The 12,748-nt window shown below is 42.8% G+C and overlaps 1 protein-coding gene across 1 annotated transcript in view; it reads right to left on the bottom strand.

The window, feature by feature from the left end:
• csmd2 (CUB and Sushi multiple domains 2) overlaps window positions 1-12,748 on the bottom strand; it is a 1,720,603-nt gene that overhangs the window by 249,265 nt on the left and 1,458,590 nt on the right. The window contains exons 30-32 of the mRNA XM_080211135.1: window positions 10,939-11,133; window positions 7,561-7,677; window positions 6,639-6,752 (exon numbers count right to left, since the gene is read on the bottom strand). Of these exons, the coding sequence (XP_080067261.1) occupies window positions 6,639-6,752; window positions 7,561-7,677; window positions 10,939-11,133 (426 nt within the window). The remainder of the gene's footprint in view (window positions 1-6,638; window positions 6,753-7,560; window positions 7,678-10,938; window positions 11,134-12,748) is intronic.

The following is a 12,748-nucleotide window of genomic DNA, read 5'->3' as shown; positions in this document are numbered from 1 at the left end:
ATGAAAAAGTCAAAGCTCGTTTTTGATGTGCATCATTTTTATCCTGCTCTTACAACTCTCTCATTCATTCTGTTTCTCCCACTCGCTGTCAATAACTTGCTTGACGCAGGCAATTTCTTTCTGAAAGCAATACTGGCAGCCTGGAAAATCCAATCTGCTGTCATTGTCAGTCACTCACTTTACTCTGATTCCTTAATTCCCAAACAAAGTTAAAACCATACCTAATCTTTGACACTCCAAGAAAGGGAGAAAGTGCCAGAGACAAGGTAAAGTCAACAGACCTGATTTATGGACTGCTACTGTGAAATCAGACCTGGTTAACATTGACATCTGAATTGGAAAAGATCACCAATTCTTTCACCTTTCTTGATCTTTTCATTCAGCACACCTGATGTTGGGGATTGTCCAGAAATGCAATTGAACTTTGAACCTAATGGGAGAACTGTCTTACAGTTCATTAATAATTTGACATAGAAAATCAGCAGACTTGACCATTTGGCCTTTCGAGCCTGTTCCAACATTGAAGTAGATTTTGGCTGATCGCAACACCATTCTACCACACTATCCCCATATTTCATGATGTCTTTATTACCGAGAAAAAGGACAAGTCTGTTTTGTAAATGTATTGGGAATTTGCATTTGTCCAGATTAAGACTGTCATGCTGCAGAATTAAACATTTCCCACATTTTATAACAAATTAAGCATCTGATTTTCCCAGTCCAGGTGCAGTGTATAGGCTTTAAGACCCAATAATATTCTGGTGTAAGGATTGGGGCATTTCAAAATGGTAAGCAGGTGTTTCTACGAATGCTGGGGAAAATGGAAATAATGCTTTATTCGTGGGTGGGTGCCAATCATTAACCTTGGGGTGGGATTTTCCACCCCTGTTTTTGGCAGGTGGGAATGGCAGTGGTTTAAAGTTTAAGGTTTTTGAAGTTTAAAGTATTTTGAAATGTATTTACTAGTGTCACAAGTAGGCTTACGTTAACACGGCAATTAAGTTATTGTGAAAATCCCCTAGTCGCCACACTCTGGTGCCTGTTCGGGCAGATTGAGGGACAATTTACATTGGCCAACGTACCTAATCAGCACATCTTTTGGACTGTGGAAGGAAACCAGAGCACCCAAAGAAAACCCACGCAGACACGGAGAGAAGGTGCAGACTCCACACAGTGACCCAAGCTGGGAATCCAACCCAGGTCCCTGGCGTTTTAAAGCAGCAGTACTAGCCATTGTGCCGCCATGCCATGGGGGTGGATAATTGAGGGGAACTTCCGAAATGGCTTTCATGCTGGCGGAATTTCCCACTAAATTGTTCCTGACTGCCCCCTGCCACTGATGTTTACTGCATGGAATGACAGGAACACCATCATAATACTTGCCATATACTTATCAGGCTTCCCTGTTGTATCATCCCCTACATAGGAAATTCCAATATCCCCCAACTCCACAGCCATCCCCACCTCTGTTGGCGTAAAATCACGTCAGCAGGGAACACAACTGCTTTTATAAAATGAGAAACTGGCAAACAGAACCCACTGTTGGTGCATAATTACGAAGAGGGTCATGCCCAGACACATCCTACCAAGACTGGCACTATAGTGACAGTGCCAGGGATTCCATGATGTGAGGCAAGCTGGGGGGATGGAGTCCATGGTGGCTGGGGGATGTGAGGGAGTCCTGGTTTTATTTTCGGTCAAGCGTTTGAAAATAAGGCTGGAAAAGCTAGCAGTGCAGCCGGCAGGTTACACACCACATTTCCTGCCAGAGTTCACGCTTTGCCAAAACGTGGCAAAATTCCACCCCTTGGCCGGAATTTTACTACCTCACCTGCCCCAGAATCAGGGCGGGCGAGGCTTGCAGAACAGAACATTGGCTTTGGGCCGTGAGGTGGCAAAAATCTGGTACTTGTGTCTTTCAAATGAAAAGTTAGCTTTTTCTCTTTGATGCCAGTTTGAACCAATGAGACAATTTGCAAGGTGGGGCTGAAATCAGTTGAGAGCAGACTTATGGTCAATTCTTCCTTTGTTCATTGTTCACAACTTTGAGTCAAAAACCAATATGAGCAGCTCCCTCTAATCTGCTGAAGAACTTGTTGCGACATGTCCAGCCTGTGTCATTAAGATTCAAGACAGGATTTTCTATGTTCCCCTGTAGGCATCTTTCGTGCCAGCAGAGGTGACCTGTCATTGGCCAGTGGCTGGATTCTCTGATACCATCACAGTCAACGGGATTTCCTGTTCAATGCAATCCCGACACCCCAGCCACCAGGACACCTATGATGGGGGTTTCCAAAACACTGCTGTCAACTGCAATTTGGACATGAATGAAGAGGTTGTATATTGGAAATGTAACAACTGCCGTTTTCTTTGACAAATCTGCCTTTGTAGAATTACCAGGGCCTGGAAGCAAACTAACATATGGGGTCGGAATAACGATGTGTTAAATAGAATACCACATTGAAGTTAAACACTTCGATTTATGCCAGGCTCCAATCTGCCAAAACTTGCACCAAAATGCTCTGAGGAAAGTGGGCAGATAGAAGGGAGAATAATCTCAGGCCTTCAGCACTCACAATCCCAGTTCAGTTATTTTTAAATCTGTTGCAAACTGTGATTCTGTTCACTGAAATAAAAGAGGTGGAAACTGGAAAAACTTGCAGCCTCGACCATGGCAAGCTGGCGTCCCATTGAACTCCATCTGACGCCTTATCTTCACATGGCATTGATCTACATTCCGGGCAATTTTTAAACAGTTGAGTTTTTGGAATCATGGCTGTTTTCTGGGTTAGCAAATGTATTCAGCTGGGCTAGATTCTTCATTTCAGAGGTCTGCAGAAAGAATTTGCTTGGAACTGAACAACGTATGTGTGTTGTTGAATTTGGGTCCAATATGTTAAACAATTTGGATGAGTGGAATGTGAATTTTCTTCCTGCATCTCAGTGCACTGATATTTACTCTTTGAACATGGATTGAATTGAAGATCAGAAATCCTCAATTCTATCACTATCTTTCAGGACGCTATCCATAGTGGCACTGATTACTCAAGGGCTTTCAACAAAAAAACGCCAGAAACTGGGCCCACTGAGGAGAAAAGCTACCAAGGATCCATAGAATCCTGACAGTTCAGAAGGCAATTTGGCCCATCAAGTCTGCACTAGGTCTCTGGCACAACTTCTTACCCAGGACCACTCCCCACCCAATTCCCGCAACATTAACCCCGCAAAATCTCCCAAATGGCAATTTAGCATGACTAATCCACTTAACTCACACATCTTTGGACTGTGGGAGGAAACCAGAGCACCCAGAGGAAACCCAAGCAGACACGGGGAGAGTGTGCAAACTCCACACAGTCACCTGAGGTTGGATTTAAACCCGGGTCCCTGGTGCTGTGAGGCACTGTGCCACTGTGATTGGTTGTACTGACGAGAGTCCCACGATCAACAAAAGGTGGCACGAACTGTGCTTCTAAACCTCAGATTGACACAGCCAAGTGGGAAAACAAACCAATGGGAAATGTTAGGATTCAACTCAACAACATTTATCAGGGACACAGTAGATGATGCTGTCTTCTTTATCTAGAATGAGATTGATTCAGGAGTGGACAGTTGTTTACTGAAAATTGCTTTGTGTGTTTTGCTCAGCCTGATACCATAGTGTATGTGCATACTTGAGCAGAGGGGGTCTGCTCGGAAGAGAATAAATAATAGAGAAGGATCCATGCTTAACAGCTTGTGCTGGTCTCATTCCCAATGTCATTGGCTGAATACATAACTATTTCTGTCCCAAGGACTTCATGGAGGCTGCCGGAATGAAGTCTCCTCTCAACAGCTCCAATGATCCAACATCAAATGAGTTTAGGTGTTCATAGTCCAGTTGGCAATGAACATGGGTACACAGCGCAGAACTATCCATTCATCAGCACAAATTCGTGACATTACCTTCTGAATTTGTAGAAATTATGGTTTAATGAATGAACACAGTAAGGTTAACAACACCAGGTTAAAGTCCAACAGGTTTATTTGTAGCAAGTGCCACTAGCTTTCAGAACTGGCTGTTCCTTCATCAGTAGGTGGGAGTACCTGGAGGAAACCCATGCAGACATGGGGAGAATGTGCAGACTGTGCACAAACAGTGACCCAAGGCAGGAATTGAACCTGGATCCCTGGCACTGTGAGGCAGCAGTGCTAACAACTGTGCCTTATGTCCCCCCGCCCTAGTAAATGTACGGGAATTAATGCCAACGCGCATAGTGGTGATCGATGGGTGCATGTGACTGGCTGCGAATTAAGCAAGAGGCAGGAGAGTTTTGGATGACCTCAGGTTTGTGGAGGATAGACAATGGGAGCTGGATAACAGTGCACTAATAGTGCACTTTTTCAGTAACAATGGCATGGTTGAAGATTTCAGCACCAGATGGTTTGAGGGATGGAGTAACTGATGTTATGCAGGTTGAAGCAGGTTGTCTGAGTGATGTGGTGTGGCACAGTGGTTAGGACTGCAGCCTCACAGTGCCAGGAACAGGTTTCAATTCTGACCTCGGGCGACTGTCTGTGTGGAATTTGCACTTTCTCCTTGGGTCTGCATGGGTTTCCTCTGGCTGCTGTGCTTTCTTCCCACAGGGTTAGGTTGATTGGCTATGCTAAACTGACCCCAAGCGTCAGGGGGATTAGCAGAGTAAAATACATGGGGTTACAGGGACAGGGCCTGGGTGAGATTGTTGTTGGCGCAGGCTTGATGGGCCAAATGGCCTCTTTGCACACTGTAGGGATTCTATGAATGTATAATATGTGGATGGATGGTCACCAAGCTTGTGAACGGTCTGGTTCAGCCAGGGAGCGGGCTAGAACGGAGTTTATGGTGGGACTGAAGATAACGGGTGGGATTTTTTGGTCATTCTCACTGGCATAATCATCCCACCCGCTGACTTTGACCCCCTGCCATGTGTATCCCAACAGCAGAGGGTGTGAACAATAGGAAACTCCGTCGACAGTGGTGGGATCAGAAGATACTGCCACCAGCTAATGACCGGCCACCTACCACTGCAAAAAATCTCTATGGGGTTCAGAAAATCCTACCCAATGGGTTTGTCCTTCCCAATTACCAATTGGAGGAAATTTCAGCTCAATAAGCGTTGGACGTTGGGCAATCTTAATTTATAGACGGTGGATAAGCTAACCATGAAAACAATTATCAATTTTAAAACCAGTTTCAATGTAACAGTATGTGATGTATCCAAGCACCTCTCAAAGGCCACAGCGAATATTTTATTTGGCAGCATCTGTGTGTGATTATTTGGCTGAGTATTCAGGTCTTAGATCGATGTAATTAATTCTCCAGTTTCAGACTGGGCAGTGTGCAATGAACAGAGGAGAAGGTCATGATTAACTGAGTGTGGTAAAAGTATGCTGCTCGTGCAGGCCATGACTGTACGCTATGCAGGTTGAGACCGTAAAGGAGGTCAGATTGAGGAGTTTAAATTATTTGTTTAAACTAAAGTCCTTTCTGAAAATTCTAGCTCACAAGCAACTTAAGGTTGAATTTGGAATGTGCGTGCTTACGAAACATTGCCTCTGCTGATACAACCAGCAAAATCAGATCCTTGTGGAACACTCACGTTCTGTTTGAACCATTTTTATTTATTTCTGCAACTGTGTTTTCTAGCACACATTTACATCATATTCCTGTCCATGTCAGCAATATGGCCCTTCAATTAAACAATTCATTGGATTGGAATAACTACACTTTGAAAAGAGTTGTTACAGAAATCATGGAAGATAAGAAGTAGGAGCAGGAGTAGACCACCTTGTTCCTCGAGACTATCTTGCCATTCAATATGAATATGGGTTCTCTTCTGTCTTAACTCCACTTTACTGCTCTGTAGTGACCTCAACAAGACCTCTGAGGTTGGCCTCTTAGCATACGAGCTCCCTGATTGAGATAACTTTTGCCTGCCCAATCAGGGAATCTCGTCTCTATATACACTATATATCTGGAGAGAGAGAGAAAGAGAGAGAGATGTTTCAGAGCTACTGACGCTCAGAATTCGGACTTTGAACCTGTAGCACTCTTAGGAATGCACTTGGGTTTGTAAGTAAAAAGAATCTGGTGAAGGGACCAAAAGAGAAAGCTTTGACAAAGGGTCTGGACTCAAAACGTCAGCTCTTTTTTCTCCTCACAGATGCTGCCAGGCCTGAGGTTTTCCAGCATTTTTTTCTTTTGGTTTCAGATTCCAGCATCTACAGTAATTTGTTTTTATCTGGTGAAGGACGCTGGCATTGGAGGAGTTATTTCACACTCATTCCTCATTTTCTGCATTCCCTGAGAAACCAAACTTCTGTCTCTCTTTGCCTTAAGTGTACTCAATGATAATAGTGGTGTACCCTTATTGTTCAGTTACTGCATTCATCACTCACTATGCTGCTGCTGCACCAATCACTTGTACTGTACCTGGTGATCGAAAGTGCAGTGGAACAATATTTCATTGTGTAGGGCTTGTTGGAGCTCTGCAATGCACTCCCTTGTCATTTTTCACTTTTAAACCCTTGAATTAATGGAATATAGCGTGGCTTTCAATTGTACTCCAAAAAAGCATGTTACGTATATGTGATTTTTGTAGCCAGTGATATGGAATTACCTGTGTGGGAGCCAGAGAGTGAGCTGAGGAGCCGCGAATGTTGGGTTGGGCCATCATGCACTTCCACCACATCATTGAGAGCTGTTTGAAAATACGTAAACTGGCCAAATACCACTGCACAGGAGGAAAAGACAACACACTCATTAGGCAAAGAGACATTGATAGGTTAAAATTCCAACATCAATTAGAATTGTTTTATGTCGTGATATTTTCAAGCCTCCCAGAATTACTTTATAAAAAGATTGATTTAGAGCAATACCCATCAACAAACAAATAAAAAATACACAAATGAATTCAATTAACAGTCTCAACAATGTTCCAATGACTTCTATGTCTGCGCAAGAACTGAGAAAAGGAGGAAGTCTCGGATACAGATAATACGATTCAAGAATGACTCTCTGATGAGTCTTTTGTGAACACAAAGCTAATTTAATAATTTAGCAAGGGAAGGTGAAATTGGGAAATAATTGCACAATAACAGTCAAAAGAACAGAAGTAATAAATCGAAAATGCATCTTCTCAGCAGGTTACCATTATAATAATATAGAATATAGAATCCCAATAGTGCAGAAGGAAGCCATTCGGCCCTCAGACCTGCACTGACAACAATCTCACCCAGGCCCAATCTCCGTATCCCCACGTATTCACCCTGATAAACCCCCTGACGCTAAGGGACAATCAATCTAACCCTGCACATCTTTGGAGTATGAGACAAAACCAGCGCTCTCGGAGGAAACCCATGCAGAATTAGGGATAACGAGGCCAGAATTGAACCCGGGTCCCTGGCACCATGCGGAAGCAGTGCTAACTACTGTGCCACTGTGCTGCCCCGTGTTTGTCAAAAGTGAACCCTATTCTTGTATAGATGATCAGGTCTCGTTTAATTTGGGTGAGGTTGTTTCTATGAGAGTGGTGTCCATACCATAGTCTTTTGGCACAATAATGGAATATAAACATGTCTGTCCACCAGTGTAGTTCTTCGGATAGTTTGGAGATAAAATCACACCTTCCGATACAGAGTACTGACCTCCACATGGTGCTGGAAAACAAAGCAGAAAACTCTTTCCAAAATTACATAAAATGTACCGATCGCTTGACGTAATTTCAGGGAGTGGGGCTTCTCTTTGACTGACAACACATTATGCATTAAGAAATCCTAATCCAAGTACTTTCTAACCATTTAAATTGAACCATAATATGGTGATCCATGTGCAACGATTACTTCCAATTGTTGTCTTTCATTTCCAACTTCTGCCCACCTGTTCTTACGTGAGCCAGTCAGAAGGTGATCAATTTTGGCAGCACTGGTAAACCCCACCGGCAGAGGGGACTAGAAGATCCCACCGATGGCCTCATTGAATAGCAGAACAGGCTCGGAGGGTTATATGGTCTACCCCTGTGTCGACATTCTAGCCAGTTAACTCTGATGTTATAAGTGCACACAAAACAATGACATTGCAAAGTACGAAATCATGTATTTATTACTACCAACAGTTATCTCTAGCCTTAATTTTTCCGATGTGCTAAATTTAATTTTGCTTAGAAACTAAATGTATTGAGTTATTCGGAAACTGAGGTTAAAGGGACAATTAAAATACTTAATGAATAAATACAATAAAATTACCTAATCGTATCTTTCAAAAGATTATATTCAGGTCGAATGGTCAGATCAAAATTTAGATGATGAAAGCATTCTAATTCTGATAGCGCATAATAAACAAGTCAATGTAAGGAATCAGTGTAAAATAGCAGGTTAAAATTACTAAAAAACGGTACTTTTTATTTTCATGCCTTTTATGTTCCAAACTCAAACTATTCTCCATATAACAGCCTGTTCTATCTATTATCAAATAAATTGGTTGGACTAAAACCGGGTGTTGTCAGACTTTTTACTGTGTTTATGCCAGTCCAACGCCGGCATACCCACATCATGACTTCTGTGGTATTCCATGGAGTGACACAGAGGATGTTGTTTTCTCATTACAAAGTGCATTACAGCATCATTAGAAATTCCAGATAAAAACATTAAATTTAAACGAGTGCACTATTGCTCATGACTTGAGTCACTTAATTTTTCAAGAGGAGAAACGTCTGATTAAAAAAAGCACGGAATGAATATTTGACACTTCAGTCGGTAACGGAGCAGAAACAAACGTCAAATAATTCAAATCAAAAAATTAAAACTTGAAGAAAGTGCAGCATGTTACAGATGCCTGATAAAGCCTCATTGTATGTTGGAATAAAAGGATAGCAAAGACTCATTTCCAAAAATGAAGCTTATGGAAGTATTGGAACTGTCGGTTGAAGCCCCTGAAATAAGTAACCCAAAGAAAAAAAATCATCACAGGAGTGTAAAACACTATAGAGGCAATTATACCGGAAAGGTTAGTCACCCAATATGAATTATTAAGTGTGACGTGATTGGATCAGAAATATTATTTTTAGAAAATTCAGAAAATAATGTTTGCTGCTGATAAACCTTTGCAAAATCATCTCCTGAGTGAGACAATTGATTGGTTTCCTGATGTTTGATGGCCCTTAATGACAGGTGGACAAACAAGGGGAAATAGGCATTAAGAGGAGAGGGCTTGGGTGGTTTGTGGTGGGTGCAAACTTGATGGGCCAAATGGTCACCTTCTGCACTGTAGGGATTCTATGATCCTGGCTGTAGTTTCATAACTATTTTTGAGCTGTTTCATGAAACCCACCAACCAACATTTGGTTATATGGTTTTTATTCCTTGCTTGCACGATGGCACAGTGGTGAGCACTTCTGCCTCACAACGCCAGGGAATTAGGTTCAATTTCCAGCTTGGGTCACTGTCTGTGTGGAGATTGCGCGTTCTCCCCATGTTTGCATGGGTTTCCTCCAGGTGCTCCGGTTTCATCCCACAGTCTGAAAGGTGTGCTACTTAGGTGCATCGGCCATGCTAAATACCCTCTCAGTGTACCCAAACAGGCACCAGAGCGTGGCGGCTGGGAAATTGTCACAGTAACTTCATTGCAATGTTAACGTAAGCCTACTTGTGACAATAAATAAACTATACTTCACTTTTAATTGATAGCTTTCTCAGATGCAAGATTGCATTCCACCAATTCCATCCAAAGATGTGCGGGTTAGGTTGATTGGCCATGCTAAAAATTGTCCCTTAGACTACTGAAATGCTTAGGTTAGAGGGATTAGCAGGTAAATATGTAGGGATACGGGGCTGGGTGGGATTATGGTCGGTGTAGTCTCGATGGGCCAAATGGCCTCTTTCTGCACTGAAGGGTTTCTATGACTCTATTTCAATGATTCTAAATCAGTACAGTTCCCTTAACAGAGAATGAAGATTTGCTATTCAACCTTTAACCAAGAGAGTACTTTCGAGCATGCCTGCACATAGATGTATTTGCCAACCCTGATTCTCTTGTCCAGTAATAACCCGTGACACAAACAAACACAGCAAAAGGGCATCAATGTTCGCATTCACTGCATCAATGGAAATCTGGCCCAGCTCATCACTCATCCATTGCAGAACTCATCTGGCTTGCAAATCCATAGAATCCTGCAGTGCAGAAGGTAGCCATTCAGTCTATCGAGTCTGCACTGATCACAATCCCACCCAGGTGCTATCGCCATTAACCCACCCACTTACCCTAGCTAGTTCCCATGAAACCAAGGGGCAATTTAGCACGGTCAATCCATGTAACCCGCACATGTTTGGACTGTGGGAGGAAATCAAAGCACCCAGAGGAAACTCGTGGAGAACGTGCAAACTCCACGCAGACTGTGACCCTAGCCGGGAATCGAACCTGAGTCCCTGGCGCTATGATGCAGCAGTGTTAACCACTGTGCCATCTTTTATCACAGAATAAAAACTGGGCAGGTTGTATAAAGGAAGATCTGTTCCACAAGATCAATACAAATATGTTGAAGACAAAACAAAATCATTGAAAAGTCTCTCCTGTGAATTCTATAATGAGGCTTTAATGCTAATCATGTCTTTCAGGGAGTTGATGAGAATGTAATCATTGTGTGAAAAATAAGAGAGTGAAAGCAAGCCAGTGTGATGAATTGGCTATGCACATTCATTGAGAAGAAATAACTTGCCCAGGTACCTGGACACTAATGGTGCACGCCAAGTTGGCCTTTAAAAAATTGGAAAGAAAAAGCATTGGAAAATGGAATAGCAGAGGGGAAGAAAGAGAGGATTAAAATATTGACATTTTTCCTTCTAGCATGGTGGTGACCTGCTATTGCAAGCTACATTTTGTACATACATATCGAGACTGACCCTTTCCACTTGGAATGCAGTTACCTGAACAGGATGGAACGGGTTTGTTCCAGGAAGGTTTTCCGTCTCCTCCCATGATGCAAGTCAGAGTTGAATAACCAACAATCTCATAGCCGCTGTCACAGTAAAAGGTCACTGTGGATCCGAGCTTGAGGTATGTTCCCACCCTTGTGCCGTTCTTGATTGTTCCAGGGTCAAAGCAAGATTCTCGGGGGTTTTCTTTAATTAGAAAAAATGCATTAAAATTGTTAATCACTTGGCCGTTTATTTCTTTGTAAGAACTTATTCCATTGAAGTTCAAGCTTTGGAAAGGTTATGTCCATTCTGCTATTGTAATATTAAAGGCAATTTGTGATACAACAGCACAAAGTACTCAAATAAAATAGTTGCATCAAACTATACATTTCCTGGATAATATGAGCTACAACTCAATGGCACTCACCTGTCCAGCTGTCAAATAGAACTTCTCTCCATGTTAGTCTGGGAGTGGGGGCAAGTGGGTTTGGTGGAGATGGGAGAATAATCATAACAAATCAAACAAGTTTACATAGTGTCTTTCATGATGACAGGATGTCCACTTTACAGATTGTAAAATCCTTTCTGAAATGCCCCTACATCCATGTGTACCTAACATAGACAGATATGCCTTGCCATCAACGGTTCAAATTCAAATCTTCTTCCCAATTTCAAATTCCTCCAAAGTCTAACTTCACTTGCTTCTATAATCTCTTACACTGCAAAGTTTCAACATTCAGCCCTCCTCCTGCTCTGGGGGTTTGAGCATTCCCTCTACTGCTCCACCATTGTTGGGAGTGCCTTTAGCTGTTGCCTACTCTCTGAGACACCCTGTTAAAACCCCTTCATCCTGCTTCTTTCCTCCATCTGTAAAAATCTCCCGAACAACAAAACATTGGCTGTCTCTCCACTGCTTTGTACTTGCTTCTTCTCTAGGTAGCATCTCAGCATGATTGCTTTGTTAAAGATACTGAGTAGCATTTTACTGTCCCACTCACCGTGTGAGTCGTAACAGGTGGGACGCAGATCATGCAAATATTCGCTGACCTTGGGTGGGATTTTCTGGTCTTGGGGCAAACTTGGCTGGAAAATCCTGCCCATTGAGCAGAATTTTGCTCCAGGGTCAGCACTTGACATCTTGACCAGTTCCAGGTCCTGCCCTTTGGGGATGGGGGGGGGTGGGGATTGGGGTGTGGGTATAGTGGTGCTGTCACAGCCCATGGCTTTGGCAGAGGTTGTTAATTGTCTGGATGGCAGGTTTGGTGATTCCAGAGCGAAATGAATGTGGTTGACTCTCAACTTCCCTCAGGCAACAAGGGATGGACAGTAGTGGCCAGCCAGCGATGGCCATAATAAGAACTTAAGAATTAAGAACTAGGAGCAGGAGTAGGCCATCTGGCCCTTCAATCCTGCTCTGCCATTCAATAAGATCATGGCTGATCTTTACATGGGTTCGGCTCCACGAACCCGCTCACTCAACATAACCCGTAATTCTTTTACTTTCAAAAATTTATTTATCCTTGCCTTAAAAACATTCAATGAGGTAGTCTCAACTGCTTCACTGGGCAAGGAATTCCACAGATTCGCAACCCTTTGGGTGAAGAAGTTTCTCCTCAACTCAATCCTTAATCTGCTCCCCCTAGATCTAGTTTCACCTGCCAGTGGAAACAATCTCCCTGCTTCGATCTTACCTATTCCCTTCATTATGTTTCTTTAAGAATTCCCCTCATTCTTCTGAATTCCAGTGAGTATAAGCCCAGTCTATTCAGTCTTTCCTCGTAAGCCAACTCTCTCAACTCCCCAATCAAACTAGTGAATC

This window comes from Carcharhinus amblyrhynchos, chromosome 24 (assembly GCF_965287045.1).
Source record: "Carcharhinus amblyrhynchos chromosome 24, sCarAmb.v2.hapA, whole genome shotgun sequence".
Taxonomy (NCBI): domain Eukaryota; kingdom Metazoa; phylum Chordata; class Chondrichthyes; order Carcharhiniformes; family Carcharhinidae; genus Carcharhinus; species Carcharhinus amblyrhynchos.
This window is presented reverse-complemented; position numbering and strand designations above follow the sequence as displayed.